The sequence below is a fragment of the Polypterus senegalus genome, chromosome 2 (assembly GCF_016835505.1).
Source record: "Polypterus senegalus isolate Bchr_013 chromosome 2, ASM1683550v1, whole genome shotgun sequence".
Taxonomy (NCBI): domain Eukaryota; kingdom Metazoa; phylum Chordata; class Cladistia; order Polypteriformes; family Polypteridae; genus Polypterus; species Polypterus senegalus.
The window spans coordinates 164,652,443-164,677,864 of NC_053155.1; the positions used below are offsets into that span (position 1 = coordinate 164,652,443).

Genomic DNA, 25,422 nt, shown 5'->3' on the forward strand with positions numbered 1-25,422 from the left:
CTGTGTGTGCAGATAATAAAAGATGTGTTTCATGCCATTGCAGGTAGGTAATACACAGGCAAAAACACCCACAGTTCCATAAAGAATCTCACAATCAGCCTAACATTCTCATTACCCAGGATTTCCAACTGTGATTGGGGCACATGGGACTGACCAGAGTGGAGTTTGATCAAACATTAATTGGAAAATTTACCTCTCCTTCTGATGAATGATCAGGCACAGTGTCTTTATCAAATATTTGACCTTCGTCAATATCTCGTTGGTCAGACACAGGTTCTAGGGATATAACATTCCATGCAACTGACCCAACAAAAAAGAGGGCTATATGGAACATACCTATGGCACACATTGAGGACAAATATATGCAATGACCATCCTTTACCTGAAATGAAATGACCACTGCATCCTTGCACTGGTTCTGAGGAGGAGCTTCCCCCTGGAATCAGAAACAGGGTGATGGGCATTTTGCTGGAGAGCCAACTCTTCTGCAGGAGTTAGATCTGGACCACGTGGACCTCCACCTGTTTTTTGCTTGTCTGCTTTTTTATTAGCTTTAAAATTAATGTTTTTTATATTATATACTAGCAAAATACACGCGCCTCGCAGCGGAGAAGTAGGGTGTTAAAGTAATGAAAAAGAAAAGGAAACATTTTAAAAATAACGTAACATGATTGTCAATGTACTTTGTAATTGTTTTGTCACTGTTATGAGTGTTGCTGTCATATATATATATATATAGACACACACACATATAAACATATATATACACATATACATATATACATATACATAAATATCTACATATATACATATACACATATATATATACACATACATATATACATATATATACACATACATCCACATATATATACATACACACACATATATATATAAAAATATATATATACTGTGGCTGGCCGGGCTGGAGCCCGGCGGGGCGTAGGAGGACGTGAGGAGGACTTGTGCCTCCTCCAGACCGCGAGGGGGCGTCCGTCCTGGTTCTATTGGGAGCCACGGGTCGAGGGCATGGAAGCCCTACCCTGTAGGGGCCCGTGGTTACCGCCAGGCGGCGCCCGATGCGGTTCATCCCGTGGCCCTCGGCGGGTGGAGCCCGGCCGGGCGCTTAGAGGACCGGAGGAGGCGTGTGCCTCCTCCAGACCGAGTGGGGCGTCCGTCCTGGTTAGACAGGGGGCCTCGGGTACAGGGCTTTGAAGCCCAGCCCTGTAGGGACCCGTGGCCACCGCCAGGCGGCGCCCCGGGGCCTAATTATCCCGGGAGCCCGGCACTTCCGCCACACCAGGAAGTGCGGGGAAGACTTATTGTGGCGACGGAGAGCTGCGGGAGGACAGCCGGCACTTCTGCCACGCTGGGCGTGGCCAAGAGTGGATGCCGGAAACACCTGGTGCTCATCCGGGAGCACTATATAAGGGCGCCTCCCTTCAGTCTGGAGCGGAAGTCGGGTGGAAGAGGACGGAGCTAGCGGGAGGACTGGAGGCGGCCAGAGAAAAAGAGAGAAAAGAGGCATTGTAAGGCCTGGAAAGAGAGACAGAGGCGTTGTAAGGCCTGGAATCGTTGAATCGGTGCAAGAGGCACTGGGGACTTGAGCGCGGGTTATTGTAAATAGTTCATAATAAACGAGTGTGTGGTGAGCAAAACGATGTCTGTCTGCCTGTGTCCGGGGTCAAGTTCACAATACATATACACTGTAGCAGTAGGGGGCACCTGTGCTCCCTTGAACCCTCAGGTACCACGCCAAACAACTGGTAAAAGTGCTACAGTTCTTTGTTTTATTATAAGAATTACGTACACCAAGCACCCTCCACTCCACACTATTCATTAACCAATACAATAATAATAATAATCACAATACCAATCCTCCGACTCCCAGACGCATTGTCACCCTTCCACCCAGCTCAGCTCATTGTCTTGGAGTTCCCATGGTCCTTTTATACTCCCTGACCCGGAGGTGTTTCTGCCCAACAGTCCACAAGTCCTTATTCCTTCGGGTCAGGGTAAATAGTCCTTTTCTTCAACCTGGGAGCACGTCGTTTCTTCCTGTCACGTGACCGTGACGCACTCCCGGGTCATAGGGCACATAAGAGCCTACAAGCCCCCCTACATCGACGCCTGGTGGCCCCATAGGTATCCAGCAGGGCTGTGTATAAACACTACATAGTCCATGATGCCCTGCTGGAACTCGGGGCATGATCATGCTGTTGGGAGAGCTCCTCCTGGCGGCCTGGGGGTGAGGGCCGGAGTAAAATGCCGGCAATCCACCACAGTTCCCCCCCCTTAGCGACGACAACTGGGGCAGAGCGTCGATCTCCGCGAGAGATGTCCTCCTCAAGGAGGACGCGTCATCCGGACCTTGGCTGCGTTGTCTAAACCTCCCAGCGAACCTTGGGGGAATGGTGTATCTTCTATCCCACCACTCCCCTGTCCTCCAGGAACAATCTCGCCACACGTGTCCCGGTTGCCGACAGTTGTAGCACCGCCGACGTCCTCCTGGTTGCCTCTCTTCCCGAGACCTGAAACATCTCGGGAATTCGGTCAGCTCCACCCTTTCCCCCGCTAAGGAGGGTTTTACGGCTGCCTCGCAGCTCTCGACCCGTTTTCCTATCTTGTCAGGAGACCCGCGCTTTACTTTGGGGATCTCCTGTTTACTCGTGGGCTTGGACACAGCTGGGGACTCTCTACCAGAAAGAGAGAGCCCCTTTGCTGTCTGTACGCCCGTTGATTTGTGTTTTTTGGAGGTGGTGTCATCAGCGCCGCATCACTCCGGGTAACAGCACTGTTCAGCTGTACCGGTGAGATCGGTGCTTCCCCCGCCCTGTCTGTCATCATGCCCCACTCTCTTGTCGGGCACACTGTGCTTTGACACCCGCTACTTATTAACCGCGGTGCCGGTTCGCACTGTGTCCCTTTATACTGTACGATACGGGCCGGACTCACCTGTATTCCCGCATCGATCATCACTGGAGCCTCCCGACCAAAACGCTGTAGAATAATCCCATATCTTTTCCAGTGGTGCTTCGGCCGTCGCTCCCAACTCTTCCACCTGTTTTTTAACGTTTGTTAAAGTCTGTAACAAAGCATATACGGGCTCGAGCACTTTTTCGAGATTCCGCAGTTCTATTATGTTATTTAATTCGGCCAGAGGTAATTTTGCTTCCGCCTTCTCCTTACCTGCCGGCCGGGAGCCAATAAGCACGTCCTCTCCGGACTTTGCTCCTTGTTTCAGCATTTTAAAGTTAGTTCATTCATATGATTAAAGTAGCTCATGGAAGGGGAAACTAGCCAGCTAGTAAGCTGTGCATAATGGCAGACGGTGCTAATATTGTTGACCTGCTTTTGGCAAAACCATTTAGTAGTCTTCCTTACAAGGAGATACTCAGAATTAAACAGCAGGGCAGACCAACGCCCGAGTTTGATCTGGTGCAAAAATCAGGAAAAAACAACAGGTCTTTTCATCTCTCCTGGTATGACAATTTGAACTGGCTGACTGGAAGTGCTGTGACAAAGAAAATGTACTGTTGGCCATGCCTCTTAACGAAACCTTCTCAGGGAATGGGATGTGCTTGGTCAAACATAGGTTTTGGGGATCTGGGTAACTTTGACAGGGCATACAAAAGGCATGAAAAGTGCAAAGACCATGTGAGTTTATGTGCAAGGTTAAGTTGTCTGGGCAGGGTCAGGGTTGAACATGCAATCAATGAAGGTCTTCGCATTCAGGTGGCAAAACATAATGAAACATTAAAAAAAACAGGGCCTTCCTAAACTGTCTAATTGATATGACTGCCTTCCTTGGCCGTCAGGAGCTGGCATTCGGGGGCATGATGAGAGTAGTGAATCAGCAAATAAGGGGAATTACAAGGAATTTACAGAGACATTAGCTAAATATGACTCTGTCTTGGCCACACAATTTCAGTCATCAGCTGTGTTTTCTGGAATGCCCCAGTCAATCCAAAATGACTTGATCTCTGCCCTCGCAGCCACTGTTTCTGATCATATAAAAGTTGAAATTCAGACTGCTCCTTTTTTTCCATGGTAGGTGGATGAAGCATCTGACATATCTTGCCATGCCCAACTGTCTGTCATTGTTAGATATGTGGATAGTGCAGGTAAAATTCAAGAGTGCTTAATTGGATTTTTGGATGTGTCAGGGGGTCGAGATGCTCAGTCTGTGTTTGAAGTTTTAAATGAGAACATGCAGGGCTACAGTTTTAGAGAAAAACTTGTGGCACAAACCTACAATGGGGCTGCTGTCTTTGCTTAATCTCTCATTGGCCTGAGTCAAGAATATTTTTTGCATCTCTCTCTGTGTTCACCACATTTTTTTCAGTCCACAAAAAGGATGTCTTTTCTTAAGTCTGCAGGGTCTTCAAGATTGCCCAGAAACGTTCCTACTCGATGGAATTTCATATCACGGATAGTGAACACTGTGGCAAACAATTATGATGGCCTCCTGCAGACTTTCCACACGAATACCCAGGATGAGAGCATGGATGATGACACATCAGATGCTGCCAAAGGCTTCATAATGAAACTGGAGGATTTTCAGTTTGTGTTCATGTTGTACACATATGAACAAATATTCTTTGAGACAGATGTTGTCTTTGATATTGTCCAGCAAAGGGCTATGGATGTTCTTTACTGCAAAAAAAGAATTGGGTCTCTCCTTGCTTTTGTCATGGAGAAGAGGTCAGAGGAGGCTTATCAAGCAGTTTATGCAAAAGCAGCAAATCTCACATCAGACCCTCGAGATGAACCTATTAGAAAGCGCCGTCTGTCACAATTACAGGATCCCCAGGACCGCTACAGAAATTTGTACATGGCCATCCTAGACAATCTCATGGAGCAGATTTCTCAGCGTATTTCAAATCTGGAAAGCATGAGCTTCTTATTAGTCAATCCAGGGAAATTTGATGAAATGAGACAAGTGTTTCTAGAGGAGGCATTTGAAAGTGTGCTGAAAAGTTATGGCCATTTCTTTGACTCAGGGAGAATGAGATCTGAACTTCAAGTACTATATTTAGATCATGACTTACTTTCTTGGTGTTTTTTAAAGACATGGGGTTGGATAGTGCAATGCCTCAGCTATACAAGCTGTTGTTGTTACTGGCAACAATTGGCGCTACATCAGCAGGTGTAGAGAGGAGCTTCTCCTGTTTAAAGCGGGTCAAGTCAAACACCTGCATCACGATGGACCAAGATCGTTTGAGCAACCTTGCTCTCCTGGCCATTGAGAGGAAACTGGTTAAGTCCCTGGAAAAGACGGCCAATTGGTACGACAGGGTCACAGACCATTTTCTGCAAAAGGAACGGAGGGCAGAATTTATGTACAAATAACATAATGAATTTTATGATGAAGGCCTAATATGAGCTTCCCCTGTTTTAAAAGCTAGCAGCTGCCACTGGTGTGTATGTATGCATGTATATATATATATATATATATATATATATATATATATATATATATATATATATATATATATATATATATATACACACATATATATAAATAGTTTTACTGTCAAATAATGCAAAGAGTACGTGACACGTGTCTCGCCCTAATTCTGAGATCATCAGGCGTACACACTCTCTGCACCCCATTTTGGGAATCGAACCTCGGACGTCAGCGCTAGAGGCAAAGCCTCTTGCGTTGCACCACAGCATGTGGTTCGTTTATTTGACAGTATGTAGATCGGGGTATATATATATATATATATAGTGGTGTATGGCCGGCTGTTTATCCCGGCCAATACCCCCAAGCCGCCAGGTGGAGCTCTCCCTGCAGTATGGAGGTCCCCCAAAGACCAGCAGGGCATCATGGACATTGTAGTTTTTATACGCAGCCCTGCTGGATGCCATGGGGGCCGCTAGGGGACGCTGCAGGAGGGAACAACGGTTATTTACCCTACACCCCGGAAGTACGTGCGAGTCACATGGACAAGGGGAAAGACGTTCTTCCGGGGTGAAGAAAAGGACTTTTTACCTGACCCGAATATAAAAGGATTGTGGGAGAATTGGATTATTGTGATTTATTGTATTTGTGATTGGTTTATGAATATAGTGGAGGAGAGGGTGCTTTGTGCACTGTGGAAGATTGATAAAGTCGATTATTGGACTTTTATCTGGTGTCTGGAGTCGTGGACAGGGATTCAAGGGAGCAATAGCGCCCCCTATCTGTCACAATACATATATATATCATGGCAATGCGTCTTCTCATTAAATTTAAAGTTAAGCTTTACACCTTGCTTTCCTATTCGTTTGCCTAAGTCCTTCACCAGCAAGTTTAACTCCGTTACAAAGTGATCCAAAGTCTTGTTTATACCCTGCATCTTCTCATTAAACTTGTATCTCACGAATATCGTATGGTATGCGTCACTCGCTTCATATTCTTTTGCTGCCTTCTCAATTTTGGAGCTCTTGCTTTTTGTCTGCGTACTGCATTCATGGTCAGTTCATGTGAGTCGCTCGGAGAACATGCATAGAAGGTTCTCTGCTGTGCTTGTGCTATCTCGTGAGATGTCCATGGCTTTATTTAATGTTAGCTAAGACCCGGCACTTAAAAGTTAAAAACACCACCCTGACCATCTTATCTTCATTTGCATAAACACAGTCCTTTTCCTGCGAATATTTAGCGTCAGAGTGTTTCTATTGGATTGCTGCTGACAGATGGCCTTATATGGGCAGGCATTCAATTACGTTTGAGGCGTGACGATGAGGGACGCAACTCCGCCTCGCAGGCTATCGCCGGTATATATGTACATAAGTAGGTTCCAGTTATGACCGTTACGCGTAGAATTTTGAAATGAAACCTGCCTAACTTTTGTAAGTAAGCTGTAAGGAATGAGACTGCCAAATTTCAGCCTTCTACCTACACGGGAAGTTGGAGAATTAGTGATGAGTCAGTCAGTCAGTGAGTGAGTGAGTGAATGAGTGAGTGAGTCAGTCAGTCAGTCAGTCAGTGAGGGCTTTGCCTTTTATTAGTATAGATCATTCTTTATGTCAGCAGTTCTTTAAAAAATTATATACCAATATTTACCAGTTTGAAGTATATTCTTGTACTTCACTTTAACCTGTTCCCGTGTTCTCCTTGTGCTCACATTTGATCTGGAATTATGACATATTAAATAATAATTAATCTGACACATAGGAAATGAAGCACGGCATTCAGTAAGTACAATGCACACGATTTATGTATTTAATTTGTCAGCCACTTTTTGCCAGACGTCTTTTCTGGTTTGGGCAGATTTGCAGTGTTACCCTTTGTGCATATTAAATCTTGAAATTCTTCATATCCTTCAAGTAAAAGGTCCTGCTCCGATTGTGTGAAAAAATGCGCCCGTTCTTTCGTCATTTTGTTGCAGCCTATCAAAGACTTGCTGATCATGTTTTCTAGACTCAATATATATGGGCTTATCAATCAGCGCAGGCGCGCAATCATCTCAGATGATTAGATCCAGGTAGACTAATCTACTACACAGCTGCGTTTGAAACACAGACTTATCCCGGATGAGTTTCACCAGCATTAACTCATCCAATATGAGGCATCTGATCTCAGATGATTTAAGCGACTGATGGAAAATACCCCCCAAAAGTAGAGGACCGAAGATTGGGGTTATAAATATGTATGAGATCAGAGAGGTATAATGGAGCAAGGTTATGAAGTGCTTTGGAGGTAAGTAGAAGAATTTTAAAATCTGGCAGCTGATTTCTGAACAAACTGAAGTTTATGGAGAAGCTTTTGTGGGTGACGAAAGAGATCAGAATTACAATAATCAATGTGGGAAGTGACCAATGCATGAGTAAGGATGATGGTGCTCTTTAGTGTGAGGGAGGGTCGCAGGCATGCAATACTACGGACATGATAAAAAGATGACCATGTACCATTATTGATATGGGATTCAAAAGGCATAGTACTACTATCAAAGATAACCCCCAAAAACTTAACCCAAGAGGAGGGATAGACTGTTGTACCATCAATATTATGGAAAAAATTATTTGAATTTGATAATGCAGACTTGGAGCCAAAGAATCCATCACACACACAACCACACATGGACAGTTCTTAATGGCCATTTAACCTAACCAGCATATCTATGGCACTCTGAGCCAGTGAGTTTTATTAAGTTCCAGGAAAGATCTGTATGCCTTATGTCAGTGACATATATGTTGATATCAAATTGTCCCTATATGCTGTTAGGGGGCTGATGGGTGCTTGACTGTGGTGACTCTCAGACTAAATTTGTTAGCCCATATTGAGGTCCTGGATCTTACCCTGAGGACAGATAATCATAATAATAACTTTATTTATATAACACCTTATACATTTATGTACAGCTTTGTGCTTTCCGCAGATTATTCAACAAAAACAAAGATACTGTATACCATAGTTACTTAGATATTATTGTTAATTAAAATTATGATACTTTCTAATAAATGTATACCAAGTATACTAAATAGAAAATCAATCTGGGCATTGTTAAACAGAATGTAAACACCTAAGTACAAAACAAACCTTCAATTTTTTCAGAAACAGATTTAGACTGTTTCCTAATTAAAAGCCTTATACATAAAGATGGCAAGAGAACAACCAGAACTACTTTACATATATATAAAAATAAATAGGTGGCGCAGTGGTAACTGGGTTCACTTCCCAGGTCCTCCCTGCATGGAATTTGCATGTTCTCCCTGTGTCTTTGTGGGTTTCCTCCCACAGCCCAAAGACATGCAAGTTAGTTGCATTGGCGATCCTAAGTTAGTGTGTGTGCATGTGTGCGCCCCGCGGTGGGCTGGCGCCCTGCCCGGGGATTTTTCTTGCCTTGCGCCCTGTGTCGGCTCGAATTGGTTCCAGCAGACCCCTGTGACCATATAGTTAGGATATAGCGGGTTGGATAATGGATGGATAAAAATAAATACGTATATAGTATATATCTACATTTGACTTCAGGATGTGTACATGGCAACATATTAGGTAGAGAGAGCTTGATGTTATTCGTGAACACTGACCTTAATTGAGGCAAGTGAGGCCTGCAGTTCTTTAGACGTTGTCCTGGGGTCCTTTGTGACCTCTCAGATGAGTCGTCTCTGCTCTCTTGGGGTAATTTTGGTCGGCCGGCCACTCCTGGGAAGGTTCACCACTGTTCCATGATTTTGCCATTTGTGGATAATAGCTCTCACTGTGGTTCGCTGGAGTCCCAAAGCTTTAGAAATGGCTTTATAACCTTTACCAGACTGATAGATCTCAATTACTTCTGTTCTCATTTGTTCCTGAATTTCTTTGGATCTTGGCATGATGTCTAGCTTTTGAGGTGCTTTTGGTCTACTTCTCTGTGTCAGGCAGCTCCTATTTAAGTGATTTCTTGATTGAAACAGGTGTGGCAGTAATCAGGCCTGGGGGTGGCTACGGAAATTGAACTCAGGTGTGATACACCACAGTTAGGTTATTTTTAACAAGGGGCAATTACTTTTCACACAGGGCCATGTAGGTTTGGATTTTTTTTCTCCCTAAATAATAAAAACCATAATTTAAAAACTGCATTTTGTGTTTACTTGTGTTGTATTTGACTAATGGTTAAATGTGTTTGATGATCAGAAACATTTTGTGTGACAAACATGCAAAAGAATAGGAAATCAGGAAGGGGGCAAATAGTTTTTCACACCACTGTAATTAAGTGTGATGGTAATCAGTCTCCGCATCACAGAGGTCAGAATGACCTAGGCCAGCTAGTCACCCATCCTCCCCTGAGTATAGCTGATACAGTCATCAAAAAAGGTATCCAAGGTCTCCTCATTTCCTCCAGTACCCTAGGTGATTAGAATAGAATAGAATGCTGTGAGCAGGTGTTGGTGGTGCATACAGGATGGGAGACAAAATAAATACTTATTTATAGCTTACATCAAAGAGCTAAACTTATTAGCAGATGACAATGTTATGTTTTTATTACTGGAAAGCCAGATTTTAAAAAAATGCTCATATGATTCCCTAATCATCTGAGTTAGTACTCCTGAGCACTAATATTTAGGCATACTACAAACTACAGTTATGATCCAACTTGAGTTTTATTCAATTTACATTTCATAACTAAGCATTGTCAGAGATGCCTGGGGTGACGACCCGGCCGGGATGCCCAGGAGGACCTCAGACCACATGGGGGCGACGACCCTGGTTCCTTTGGGCGTCACGGATACAGAGCTTTGAAGCTCTACCCTGTAGGGGCCCGTTGTCACCGCTGTTCCTTAGAGAGCCCTCGACCTAAGCACTTCCGCCACACACGGAAGTGCTAGGGGAAAGAGGATCAGGGACACCCAGAGTGCTTCCGGGTACACAGCCGGTACTTCCGCCACACAGGACACCTGGAGCACATCCGGTTGCATATAAAAGGGGTCGCCTCCCTTCATATTATGGCTGGAGTCGGGAGAAGAAAGATGAGGTCTAGGTGGAGGAAGAAGGCGGCCTGAAGAAGCAAGGCATTGGTGTTGTAGCCAGGACTTTGGGGACTTGTGGGGTTTGTGAGCACTATTTGTAAATATGGAGCACTTAAATGAACATGTTGTGGGTGACATGAATGTGTCTGCCGGTCTGTGTCCGGGCCAGCCTCCACAGCATCCATATATTTGTTCTTGCTGATTTCCCTACATCGGTAATATAAGTGATGGCATAAGTGGTCCAAAAAGTGTCTATCGTTCTTTGTGTAAAGAAAAACTTCCTACTGTTTGTGCAAAATTTACCCTTAACAAGTTCCCAACTGTGTCCCTGTGTTCTTGATGAACTCATTTTAAAATAACAGTCTCAATCAGCTGTACTAATTCCCTTCAGAATTTTAAACACTTCAATCATGTCACCTCTTAATCTTCTTTTTCTTAAAGTGTATAGGCTCAGCTCTTCTAATCTTTCCTCATAATTCAATTCCTGTAGCACTGGAATCAGCCTAGTTGCTCTTCTCTGGACCTTTTCTAATGCTGCTATGTCCTTTTTGTAGCCTGTAGACAAAAACTGAACTCAATTCTCCAGATGAGGCCTCAACAGTGCATTATAAAGGCTGAGCATAACCTTCTTGGACTTGTACTCAACACATCATGCTATATAACCTAACATTCTGTTTGCCTTCTTAATGGCTTCTGAACACTGTTGTGAAGTCGATAACCGAGAGTCCACTAGGACTCCTAAATACTTCTCCTAGGTGTACTCTTGATTTTCTGTCCTCTCATTGTGTATTCAAACCTAACAGTTTTATTTCCTATGTGTAATACTTTGCATTTATTGACATTAAATTTCATCTTCCACGAATCTGCCTAAGCCTGTATGCCATCCAAGTCCTTCTGTAATGATATAATGGATTCCAAATTATCTGCTAATCCACCTATCTTGGTATCATCTGCAAACTTAACCAGCTTGTTACTTATATTCCTATCTAAATCATTTATATATATTAAAAATAGCAGCAGCCCTAGCACTGACCCCTGTGGAACACCACTCTTAACATCAGCCAGTTCTGATGAGGTTCCTCACACCATCACCCTCTGCTTCCTGTGTCTGAGCCAATTCTGCACCCATCTAAAAACATCACCCTGAACTCCCACTTCTTTTAGTTTGATGCCCAACCTCTCATGTGGCACCTTATCAAATGCTTTCTGAAAGTCAAGATAATATCATATGCTCTACTTTGATTGTATCCTTTTGTTGCCTTTTCATAGAATTCCAACATGTTAGTAAAACACGACCTCCCTCTTCTGAACCCATGCTGACTGTTCAGAATAACTCCTGTCCTTGCCATGTGTTGCTCAATCTTATCCTTAATAATTCCTTCCATTAATTTTCCTGTGATGCATGTTAAGCTTACTGGCCTATAGTTGCTTGGATCTGCCCTGTCACCCTTTTTATATAATGGGATGATATTTGCCATTTTCCAGTCCTTCGGAATCTCTCCAGTGTGCAGTGACTTCCTAAAAATATATTTCAAGGGTTTATATATGTACTCACTAGCTTCCTTAAGACCTCAAGGGTAAATATTATCTGGTCCTGGTGATTTGTTTGATTTCAGCTTATTTAATCTGAGTAGCACTTCTCCCTCTACAATTTCCAAATCCTTCAGTACCTCCTTAGTAGTCCCATTTACCTCTGGAGGTTATCCACTTGCTCACTTGTGAACACTTCAGAAAAATGTAAGTTTAAGGCATCCGCTATTTCATTGTCTATATCTTTTAATTTCCCTTTACTATTTGTGATGAACTTGACCTCCTCCTTAACTGTTCTTTTACTACTAAAATACTGAAAGAATCTCTTGGGGTCTTCTTTCGCCTTATCTGCTATATTCCTCTCCAATTGTCTTTTAGCCTCCCTGATATCTTTCTTAAAGGCTGATCTCATGTTCACACTATGATTCACTTTGCAGTCATTAGTTTTATATGCCTTATAAAGAAGTTTTTCCTTTGCAACTTCTTTTTTAAATCTTTATTAATCCACTGTGGAGTTTTTTAGTTTCCTATAATTCCAAATCTATGTATGTATCTATCCTGAATTGCATGTAAAACATTTCACATCTGTTCCACTGCTCCTTGACTGTCTCCACACTTAAAAGCTTATCCCAGTGTATCCTCTTTAGACTTTGTTGCATTTGCTCAAAATTAGCCCTACCAAAGTTCAACTTAACAAATTTTAGTCCTTGCATCTGCACTCTTACAAAATACTGAGAATTGTATTACATTATGGTCACTTGACCCTAGTGGTTCAATCACCTGTACACCCTCAATTCTATCCTGATTATTACAAAATACTAAATCCAGACAAGCTTCACCCCGTGTTAGTGCTTGAACATACTGTGTTGAAAAACAGTCACTAATTACTTCTAAAATCCATCTCCATCTGCAAGGTTATCCCAGTTAATATTTGGATAATTAAAGTCCTCCATGAATATAATATCTCCCTGTAAACTTGCCTTTTTGATATTACTAAAAAGATGTGTGTTGAAATTACTGTCTGAATTGGGTGGTCTATAAAACACTCCCAAAATAAGACCTCTTTCCCTAATATTTTCCAGGCAAAGCCACATGTCCTCACTAAGATGGGGCTCATCATCCAACTGAAGAGGTCTTACATTTAAATTCTGTTTGGCATAAACAGCAACCCCACCTCCTTTTCTGTTCTGTCTATCCTTCCTAAAAACATGTATCCCTCCATGTTACACTCATCCCCATCTTTGTTATTTAGCCAGGTTTCTGTTATAGCTATAATATCATAATCATGCTCTGCTACATACCGCTCCAACTCACTTACCTTATTTTTGATACTTCTGCCATTAACACAAGCTATTTTCAATTTGTTAATCCTTCTACATTTTAATGTTTGCTTAGAATTTACATTACTATGAATTTTTATTTCTTCACCATTGTTTGTTCCTCCATGCGTAGACCTAAACCTGGCCTGTCCTAAACTCCCTGCCCATTTCCCTAGTTTAAACAATGCTCAACTAGCCTACTCATACTCCTCCTCAATACATTGGTGCCCCTCCAGTTCAGATGTAACTCATCACAGCGGAACAGGTCTCATCTGTTCCAAAAGGAGTCCCAATGCCCTATAAACCTATACCCTCCTACCCTACACCAAGATTTGACCTATGCGTTAAGCCTTCTAATCTCCTCAGTCTTATCTGGACTGGCACGTGGCACACTCAGAACTTCGGAGTTCTGACTTATAGGACTACCTTATCTGTTCTGCTCCTCTCCCTAGTATTTAACTCTTTGAATTTGGATCACAGAACTGACAGACTACCCTTATATATGTCATTTGTTCCAACATGAACAATGACAACTGGATCCACCTCTGCTCTGGCCAAGGTCCCTAGCCTCCTGTACTGTTCTCCCTCTCAACTACCTGCTGTTTGTACTTCTATGAGGTTAACTTTACATTTCTCTGTCTGTTCTCCTAACTTTGCGCTCCTCTTACTTATAAGCTCTCCACTTGCACTGTTTGTGTTCCCCCGTATTAATGAACCCTTATGCAGCAGCCCGCTTAACTGTTCTGCCTGTGGATGGCTAAGAACTGTTCAATCTAAATTAAACAAATTAGTAAAACTTTATTACCTTATCTGCTTCTACAGCCTCTTGTGCCTGATAGGCTTCTTAACGCTGGCAGCTTACCTACACACTGCTGAGCCTTCCCCTTTATTGCTTTGAAGTCAGCCGCTGCCTTTTTTTCTTTTCTTTTTTTTTGAGATTTTATTAATTTTATTGCAATAATTCCATACAAATCAATCAATTTTTACAAAAAGTAGGATTTAGAACAAGTGTCAACCCCCACCCCTGAGAGAGAGAGCATGGCCAACGGAGTAAAACTTAAGGCTTGTAAACATACCTAAATTGATAAGTTTGATAAGCCAATAGAGATGAAGGGAGAAGAAAAAGAAATACAGAATTTTTTTCTTTTTTTTTTCTTTTCTTTTAAACTAAAGAATCACTGTTACGACATGGTTATTTGCTTACAAATGCCAATATCAGCTATTGCTGCTTTCTACCCTACCTCCTCAATGCTAGTTTACATACAGATAATGAGAACAAGTACACGTACAAGTACAAGTAACTTTTCCAAACGCATCTCCAAACACCCAGCTACATTTGCTCTTGTGCAGGAGGAAAAAAAGCAAAAAAACCCTTCTAAAGGGAAAAAAGCTTTCAAAATTCCTGCACAGTTCCTTAGTGGCCACCAAAACCCAAGATTTTAAGAGCAAAATGTATTTTTCTTAATTTTACTCTCACACCACAGAAAACACCAAAAACTCTCAACAGCCTCTAGTTCAGCCTCAAGCCACAAGTTGTTATAAACAGGTGTTTTAAAATTCACTTCCTTCAGATCACCGCCTGCCTCAACAAGTCCTCCAGTTTCAGCTGTTGACAAGCAATCACAAACAGTATCATCAGGGTTCTGGTAGTGATTGTGCTACATATTGAATGAGTTTGTTCATTCTGTGCCAATCACAGATTATTGCTTTGAAGCCTAATAGTTCAATATTTGCGTTATCGGTCCAAAAAACCCTATGAGGCTTTGTTTCTGTGTCTCTTTGTGTCCCTTTTTTACTAATAAGTTGGCTTTTCTTAGGATAGCTCCTACAGAACTTGAGTGCTACAGATCAAGTAAAGTTCAACGATTGCTGCTTGCTGATCAGATTATGTTATTTTAGCCCTATAACTCTGTGTTCCTTCTGGGTAGTCAGTGAGTCTTTGTTAACTACAATCAAAAGCTTTCATCCCTATAGGAGAGCAGTCTCTTTGGATTTGTTTTGATGCTTTTTCCAAATGATAAGTTGTGCTCTCTAAGACGTCCAGCATCCTATATATTTTTATTTTTCAAAATGTATACTGACTAACAATTCTGTCACATAATCATATCACAATTTTAATGGGATTAGTATTTATTCTGGATTGACATGTTCTTTCAACCAGTAAACCTTTTTTGACAAGTTTATTTATTCTGTGGGAATGAAAATAAACTTAGATGGATGACTTTGAAACTTTTCCATATATGGATACCTCAGATTTTGATGTATAGTTTTAATACCAGATGTTCCTGAAATCAGGAACCTTTTTAACCATATTCAGATTAATGGCAGAGGCCCGTAGACATGTTACCAGTCTCTCATTGGACATTCAATGACATACCCAATTTGGAGTTGAGATTCATTGACTTTATTTTAAAATACATATTAAAAATATTTTTCTAATTAACATTTGTAAATTCTGGAAGCCAGAACAGTAGATGTTTTAGTAGATTTTACTTCCTGGACATAGAAATGTACTTAGTAAAACAGATTTATTAAATATATTTACAAGGCAGACTAGATATACAGTAATCCCTCCTTGATCGCGGGGGTTGTGTTCCAAATCCGCAAAGTAGAAACCATATGTTTGTATGGTTATTTTTATATATTTTAAGCCCTTATAAACTCCCCCACACATTTAACATTATTAGAGCCCTCTAGACATGAAATAACACCCTTTAGTCAAAAGTTTAAACTGTGCTCCATGACAAGACAAAGATGACAGTTCTTTCTTACAATTAAAAGATTGCAAACATATCTTCCTCTTCAAAAAATGCCTGTCAGGAGCAGAGAATGTCAAAAAGAGAGAGAGCGAGAGAAAAGCAAACAATCAAAAAATCAATACGTGCTTTTGGGCTTTTAAGTATGCCGAAGCACCGCGATAAAGAAGCATTTTTTAGAGGAGCGTCTGTATGCTCTAGGCAAACAGCCTCTGTGCAAACAGCCCCTCTGCTCACACCCCCTCCGTCAGGCGCAGAGAATGTCAGAGAGAGTGAGAGAGACAGAGAAAAGCAAACAATCAAGCACCGTGGGGGAAGCATATCGTATGTCATTGAGGAGTTTTATTTAATATGTAATGCGTGCTCTGATTGGGTAGCTTCTAAGCCATCCGCCAATAGCGTCCCTTGTATGAAATCAACTGGGCAAACAAACTGAGGAAGCATGTACCATAAATTAAAAGACGCATTGTCCGCAAAAAGCGTGAACCAGCGAAAAATCTGTGATATATATTTAGATATGCTTACATTTAAAATCCGCAATGGAGTGAAGCCGCAAAAGTCGAAGCGCGATATAGCAAGGGATCACTGTAATATTAGCCCATGTATCACCCAGCTATTAGAGTAGGGGCTCTATATAATGGGATAAAAACACAGTTCATTCTCAATTATTGTCCAGTTGTTAAAACAATCTGCCCCCTTGTTTTGCATCTCCTTTCTCTGGTAATGCATGCACCTAAGGCCCATTCTTTAAATCTGATTTTATGAGGCTGTCCTCAAGTCCTTCCTGGGGCATTTCAATCTGTATCCAGTTCCCACACTGAAAGAGAAAAGAAAATGATTTGAGGCATTTAATGTCCTCACATTTATAGTTTGTTTTCCCTGGTCTCCTTGATAGTGGTGGTGGTGAGGCAGAGCAAACCATGACACATTACTGTATTAGGCAGTATTATATTGGAATTTGTAGTGTTACAAAATGAAAAAACACAATCTTTTAAACAGTAAAGTCATTTTAGTTATGCTTACCTAGTTTTTAGTCTTAAGATGGTTGGTGTTCTGGCATTTGGGATGTATCACAATTGTTAATATGACAAGATAAATCACTTTGAAATTCCTTCTATAAATTGAAAGAAAATAATTTTGAAATATGTAAAACATGAAATTAAGTGAAGTACATATTTTTTCATTGTCTTGAAATTTTGAATAGTTTATTAAATAGTTTTTAAGTTACTAACAATATATGAAGATGTCATTTTCTGATAAAGTGATTTTGTTCACTAACAATATATGAAAATGTAATTTTCTGATGAAGTGATTTTGTTCACAGAAGCTCAAATTATATATTTTAGTGTTTAATAATCAAAACATTTATTTAATCAGGGAGTTTAGACTATTTATATTTTTGTTATGAGTAAAATGAAATCACTCTGTTTTGTAGGAAGACCCATATGTCATGCATAAGAAATCAGATAAGCCATTGTACGGAAATGATCGATTTGAAGGATATTGCCTGGATTTGCTAAAGGAACTGTCCAACATTCTTGGTTTTGCTTATGAAGTGAAACTGGTTTCTGATGGTAAATATGGTGCTCAGAATGACAAGGGCGAATGGAATGGGATGGTGAGAGAACTCATTGATCATGTAAGCAACAATTTATTTCACTGTAAATATTTTTTGGGACATTTACTATGCTGAAAAGAGTTAAGGTTGTATGTAATGTTTGTTTTAATGTTACATTTTTGTAAAGTATATTTCTTGCTACTCCACAAATGAAATTCTGTTCTAAATTTGTATGCTTGATTAAAATGCATGTTAATTTTAATAGTTAGTGCCCATAGTTATAAAAGAAGTTGAAGTTTTTGAATGTGCATGAGCACAAGTTTATTATTTACAGGAATTGGTACATTTAAAAGGAACATCGTTAGATAAACAAGAATTAGCTTATGTCAAAAAGTGAATAATATATGTTCTAAGTACTGCAGTAATTCAGTAACAAGTTAATCACAATGAAAAAGGACGAGTCTTCTAATATTTAAAAGTTAGAAATCTAGCCAGTTCTCATCCATACAGGTTAGTGTAATGTGCTGTACCACAATCTAATCACTCTGGAAACTGTAATATATAGAAATTAAGAAAATGTGAGTAGATATAGTATGTATGTCATTTAAAATTGCCCCTCAGGCGAAAAAGAAAACACAAGGTACTTATCTAAAAAAATCCCAGGATCAAATCCAGGCATGTCTAGACCATTCTTGATAACATTTATTGGTTTACAGTGATATCTGCATTTAAGCTTCTGCATTCAGCTAAATAAGATTCACATTCACATTCATTCATGGATAACCAGAAAAAGTAACTCATTACAAACTTTCCACGGGTTAAAAATTATCTGAAAATAAATCTTTCAGCATGACAGTGGTGCTAAACTGCCATTTCATAACCAGAAGGTAATAATCAGGGTAATTATAGGAAAGTGCTTTGAGACGGGACATAGGCATACTTTAGTTGTGATAAGTGGTACAGTGAATAAGGGTAGTGTATGCAGTACAGTACCAGACAAGGACAGAGTTCCGCAATGTCTGGAAAGAAGATAAACTTTTGCTAGTAGTTACAGTGTAAGTCTTCATATCTGTGCAACAAGAAAGGTGTTGTCAGAGGCCAGTAGGCCTAGCATGTGTCCTACAAGTCCCAGAAGTGCAACAAGCAGGCACAGCAGGCATTTTTATCATGTACATTCCGGTGGGATCATAGCTGGTTCTTCTTCTCTGTATGCAGACTTGACAAACATATCTTCCCCCCCTTTTGCAAATGACTAGTGAGAAATACAAGGTAATGCACTATTTGCAGCACAAAAATCAACCAAAGAATGGGATGCAGGTCTGGTTTGTCTTAACTGGCATCAGGTCATTGTGATACCCTCTGACCTTATTATCATATGTCAAAATACAGCAATAAAAGTTTAAATGTTAAGTAAACAGAGTCTTACAACCATGCAGTAACTAGGAAAATATACTGGCTACGAAATGCCTAAATTGAAATGGTTTTGAAATGAAACAGGATAAGCCACAATTACTCAGCACGAATACACAAACTATACACACTGTCAAAATGCAAGACACCAGGGCTGTCTGGCAGCAGTGCAAACCACAGAATAGCCAGGTGTTTGCTAGACAGTGTCAGGATGGTAAAAAAAAACATAACTGAAAAACTAATTTTTTACTTCTGTCCTTCTTTCTTCTGCACCATGACTATATCCTTCTTTGAAACAGGACACCATACTGTTAAGTTTGCAACAACCAGCACAGACGCAACTTCACATACTACAAAAGACAATAAAAAGCATATATATATTAAAAATAGCAGCAGCCTTAGCAGGAACACCACTCTTAACCTCAGCCAATTCTGATAGGGTTCCACACACCATAATTCTCTGCTTCCTGTGTCTGAGCCAATTTTGCACTCAACTGCAAACAACCTTGAATTCCCACTTCTTTGAGTTTGATGCTCAACATCTCATGTGGCACCTTACCAAATTCTTTCTGAAAGTTAAGATAAATGTGCTGTTGACATATTTGTTAGACAAAGATGCTGATGAAGAGGTGCAAAGGAATTTAAGGTGGACGGGCATTACAGCTTTTTTCGTAGGCTTCAGGGATTCTAGTGTTAATATTAGCCCTCATGTTCTCATACAGTATGCCCTGTGATTTACACTGAAGGTATCAGTCTTATACACCTTATACAGCTGTTTCATCCCTTGCAGCTTCTTTTTTAATTCCTTATTAACTCACTGTGGATTTTTAAAAAATTTCCTACCAAATCTGGGTATGTACCTGTCCTGCATTATATATAAAACCTTTTTAAACCTGTTCCACTGCTGCTCGAATGTCTCCACAGTTAAAAGCTTATCCCAGTCTACCCTCCTTAGACTTTGCCACTTCTACACGCTTCCAAAACACTGAGAAGTTTATTATATTATGATCACTTGATCCTAATGGTTCAATCACCCATACACCCTCAATTTTATTCTGATTATTACAAATCACTTAATCCAGACAGACTTCATCCTGTGTTAATACTTTAATATAATGTGTTACAGATCACTCAGTGATTACTTCTAGACATTTCTGCTCTTGTGCTCCGCTATATGCAAGGTTATCCCAGTTAATATAAGTCCCCCATGATTATAATATTCTCCTGTAAACTTGTCTTTTTAATATTAGTAAAAAGATGTGAATTGAAATTACTGTCTGCATTTGGTGGTCTATAACACATTCCTAAAATAAGAAAAAAAAGAAAGAGACAAATATATGGGACATTGGGTATAAATTTATGGTACTTGTAAAAGTTAACTTTTTTCAGTTTTATTCTCTCAATAACGATCACGCTCTAACAATCCTCACCCCCCCTCCCCAATCTGACTCTAAGTAACAGCACCAGCATAAATTCACACCCGATCTGACGCTGTTCGTTTTCAAATAATATTGCATTAGTGTCCCATATATTTCTCTCTTTCTTTTTTTTCTCCGTGCTGTGTCGATGTCGTGCACCAGAAGGTGTGAGCTTATTCAGTGCAGCAGGATCAACGCCAATGTACTGTGCAAGGCATGTACAATGAGTGTTCATTGTACATATTGCAGAGGAACTTTTTCTTCGTTACTGGAAAAGGCGATGGAAAAAGAAAAGGAGGATGTAACATCAATATCATAAACCATAAGGTACATACTACTGTAATTCTGAGTGAGCAGGAACACTCAATAAAAGTGAATAAAAACGGTGAGATACGCAGAAGGCAGACTCACTAGCATTTGTGTGTCAGCTTTTATCCCTCCAGATCAGAGAATGTCCAGTTCCATTGCCTCAAAACACCACTCACATCTTCAGTTATTCCCAGTTTCAAATAAAAACTAACAGTGTCAGATCCCTATGTGGAGGGGCGTTAGTATGTATCGTGATCGTGAGTGAGAGAATAAAAGTGAAAAAAAAACTAACTTTTAGAAGTACAGTACTATAAATGTACATGGTCTTTTACAGGCGCAAGCCAAATGTATGTGTGTACTGTATAATATTAACAATAAGAGCAGCTCACTACTGAAAATGGCAAATATAGGAGGCAGTGGGGATCAAACCAGTGGCCTCTTGATTACATGTCAGCAAACCACTTACCGCTACACCACGGAAGCTGTTGTATTGGCCTTGAACCTTTTTTGAAAGTGTTTATTTGATCTTTGGACTTCAGGCTTCACACATTCTATGTTTATGCCTACATTCTGTAACATTTATTACTAAAATATGAAAAAGTTTCTGTTTTAACAGTGTGTTTACACAGATTACCGTAGAAATGGAACACACATGAAATGCATGTGTTCCAAATAACAATCTGTTATTTCCACTCTAAAACTCCAGCAGTTCACTCCCAGATGATCAAATAAGGCATGAGCTGGGAAAACTTAGTGAAAGTTTTGCGACAGTGGGGGATGGAATAGCAGACTGCTTGCTGCTTGTCTTAATCGGCACATTTACAGGATAAAAGACATGATGTAGAGGAGCGAACAGATTTAAGTTGGGCTGGATTTACGAGTTTTCTCGTAGGCTCTGGTAATTCTAGTGTTAATGCTGGGAAAGAGCACTACAGATAAAATGTTTGCTCTGATGGTGTTGATGGAGAAGTATAGAGAATGCCAAAAGGTGTTGCATTGTGTTTTTGTGGACTTAGAGAAAGCATATGACAGGGTGTCTAGAGAGAAGTTGTGGTATTGTATGAGGAAGTCTGGATTGGCAGAAAAGTATGGAAGAGTGGTATAGGATATGTATGGGGGAAGTGTGACATTGGTAAGGTCTGCAGTAGTAGTGATGGATGCTTTCAAGATGGAGGTGAGATTTCATCAGAGATCAGCTCTGACCCCTTTCTTATTTGCAGTGATGATGGACAGGTTGACAGACAAGATTAGACAGGAGTCTTTGTGGACTATGATGTTCGCAGATGACATTGTGATCTGTAACTAGAGTAGGGAGCAGGTTGAGGAGACCCTGGAAAGGTGGAGATATGCCCTAGACAGGAAAAGAATGAAGGTCAGTATGAACAAGCCAGAATACATATGTGTGAATGAAAAGGAAGTCAGAGGAATGGTGAGGATGCAAGAAGTAGAGTAGGCAAAAGTGGATGAGTTTAAATACTTGGGATCAATAGTACAGAGTTACTAGGAGTGTGGAATAGAGGTGAAGAAGAGAGTGTAGGCAGGGTGCAGTGGCTGGAGAAGAGTGCTAGGAGTGATTTGTGATTGACAGGTACCAGCAAGAGTGAAAGGAAAGGTCTACAAGACGGCAATGAGACCAGCTATGCTATATGGGTTGGAGAAGGTGGCACTAACGAAAAGACAGGAGACAGAGCTGGAGATGGCAGAGTTAAAGATGTTAAGATTTGCATTGGGTGTAATGAGGATGGACAGGATTAGAAATTAGTACATTAGAGGGTCAGCTCAAGTTGGACGGTTTGGAGACAAAGCCAGAGAAGTGAGATTGCTTTGGTTTGGACAATTGCAAAGAATAGATGCTGTGGATATTGGAAAAAGGATGCTAAGGATATTACTATGCATTTTTATTTTTACACTCCCTGTCTCCCCATTCCCTAGTTTAAACAATCCTCGATTAACCCACTCATACGCCGCCCAACACATTTGTGTCCCCTGGTTCAGATGTCACCCATTGCAGCAGAACAGGTCCCATCTGTTCAAAAAGAAGTCCCAATTACCCTAAACCGATACCCTTCCATCCTACATCATGTGTTAAGACTTCTAATCTCCTTAATCTTACCTGGTCTGGTGTGTGGCACATGCAGAACTTCAGGAAGACTACCTTGTCAGTCCTGCTGCTCAGCCTGGCACTTCCTTATATATAGATCACAGAACTAACAGACTACCCTTATATACTGTATGTCATTTGTTCCAACATGAACAATGGTAACTCGATTCTCCTCCAAACACTCGGCAAGAAACTATCACCTCTTCCAGGGATGTCTCCCACCTGTGTGCCTTGTGACCTTGACCCACCTATTTCTACCTGTCTAGACTGGAATCTCCTCATACACCACCTTAGGGGTGCACACTAAGTCTCTAAAGGACACCTGGGCCAGGTCCACCAATTCTCTACCACAACACAGGCCAGCCACCTCCTCCTTCAGTTCAGCGACCCTAAGCTCGAGGTTCTGGATTTGCTGGCATCTCCTGCAGATGTAGTCCTCATGGAAGACTAGCTCCTCCAAGCCACCCAGTAAAAAGTCCAACAAGACTTGCATTGCATTGGCCTCAATATTAAATTGGACTAAAGCCGCTCAACTTTTTTATTTTATTACTAGCAAAATACCCGCGCTTCGCAGTGGAGAAGTAGTGTGTTAAAGAAGTTATGAAAAAGAAAAGGAAACTTCTTAAAAATAACGTAACATGATTGTCAAAGTAATTGTTTTGTCACTGTTATGAATGTTGCTGTCATCAGGATTTGATTATCATTATTTCTTTCAATCAGGTTCGTATTTGGAGGACGTGTTGTGTTCAAGTTACATTCCGCGTTTGTCATCGAAGTGTTCACTACCCAAATCGCTACTCATGAATCTAAGATGTTTAACAGGCATTCCTAGTATAAACTTGTGGATTTACCTGCGAGTATTTAGCAACAGCATCTCTATGAACTTGTGAATTTGCCTGTGAGTATTTAGTGACAGCGTGTCTATTAACTTGTGGATTTTTCTGCGAGTATTTGGCGGCAGCTTCACAATGTTGTTTTCATCTAGCTGCATCAGAAAATATACCACGACGTCTGACACACCTTCTCTTTACTGTTTTCTCACAGCCTGGATTGCTGCTGCCATAATCGGTTTGAGTTTCATGATTTGTTTCAATTACATTAGTTTTTGCAGGACTTGTGTTGAAGTGACATTCGGCATCTGTCAAGCGTTGTAAGCATACAACCGGCTTCATCGATAACTTCGCATCCAGCTTTTGAGAGTTGAAACATTCATAAACATCAAAGTGTCTACTACTCAAATTGTCTCCTGTGAATCTAAGATGTTTAAGAGGCATTGGCGGTTCTCCAAAGGTGTAAAATATTTGGCCATTTCGGTACACTTTAAACCGACAACTGAACAATTCAGCGGCAGCCATCAACTCACATGCAGAAGCATAGGTGAAGGGCTTAAGCATTTCACTCTTATAGTGCCCCTGTGTAGTATAATTACCTCCTGTACCATCATCAGTCTACACCTTGAATCTGTCCCAGTCATTCAATACATAAGACACAATTTTCCTCCGGATATTAAGACTGAGCCTGATATGGCCGTGCAGTATGTAACACAGAGAATGTAAAAGGCAGGCAGCATCTCCGGGCATGGAAACCACTCGGTAAGTGACAGTTCTTTGATCGATGGTGATAACCTCAATAGACATGTTAATGGGGGTACGGTTGGAACAATAAAAGAAATGGTTACCTGAACAGTAAACTAAGTCTAAAATACCTACACAATCATAATAAACGAACAATTAAACAGCGGAGAAGCTGTGGATTAAATAAAAAGGCTGCAGTTATCAGCAGGGAGACGTGAATACCGTGGCGAAGCAAAGAAGGGAATGAAGAGACCGGAGCAACAGACGGCCTTATATGGGCAGGCAGTCAATTACGTGGAAGGCGTGGGGATGGGGGACGCAATATAGGCAGTCAGCCAATTATGTGGGAGGCGTGGTGATGGGGGACACACGGCAACCGAGCTGCAGGCTATGGACGTATATATGTACGTAAGTAGGATTCAATTATGATCGTTACACGTAGAATTTTGAAATTAAAACCTGCTTAACTTTTGTAAGTAACCTTAAAGGAATGAGCCTGCCAAATTTCAGCCTAATACCTACATGGGAAGTTGGAGAATTAGTGATGAGTGAATGAGTGAGTCAGTCAGTCAGTGAGGGCTTTGCCTTTTATGAGTATAGATTAAAATGAAATGATTTAACATAAATGGTAAAATTAAAAAAAATTCAAGCCAAAAAAATTAGATTAAGGAATTATTCCTTCTATGAGGTTAACTTTATTTTGTCTGCTCTCCTAACTTTGCACTCCTCTTACTCCTTATTGAAAAGCTGTTCATTTGCACTGTTTGTATTCCTTTATATTAATAAACCTTTACACTGTCACCCTCTTAACTGCTCTACTTTCACAACTGCTAAGAACTGTTCAGTCTAGAAAAACTCGCTTACTGAATATCTACTGCTAGTAAATTTCTTACGGTCTTGTCTGCTGCTACAGCTACTTGTGCCTAATCAGTATCTTAACATTAGCTTCAAACCTAAATGACACAGAGCCCTTCTCTATACCGCTTTGAAGTTAGCTCCTGCCTTTATTT

General features: G+C 40.8%; 1 protein-coding gene across 1 annotated transcript in view; it reads left to right on the top strand.

The window, feature by feature from the left end:
- Positions 1-25,422, top strand: part of LOC120524431 (glutamate receptor ionotropic, kainate 1-like) — a 491,483-nt gene that overhangs the window by 359,453 nt on the left and 106,608 nt on the right. The window contains 1 exon segment of the mRNA XM_039746284.1: positions 17,478-17,681. Coding sequence (XP_039602218.1) covers positions 17,478-17,681 — 204 coding nt within the window.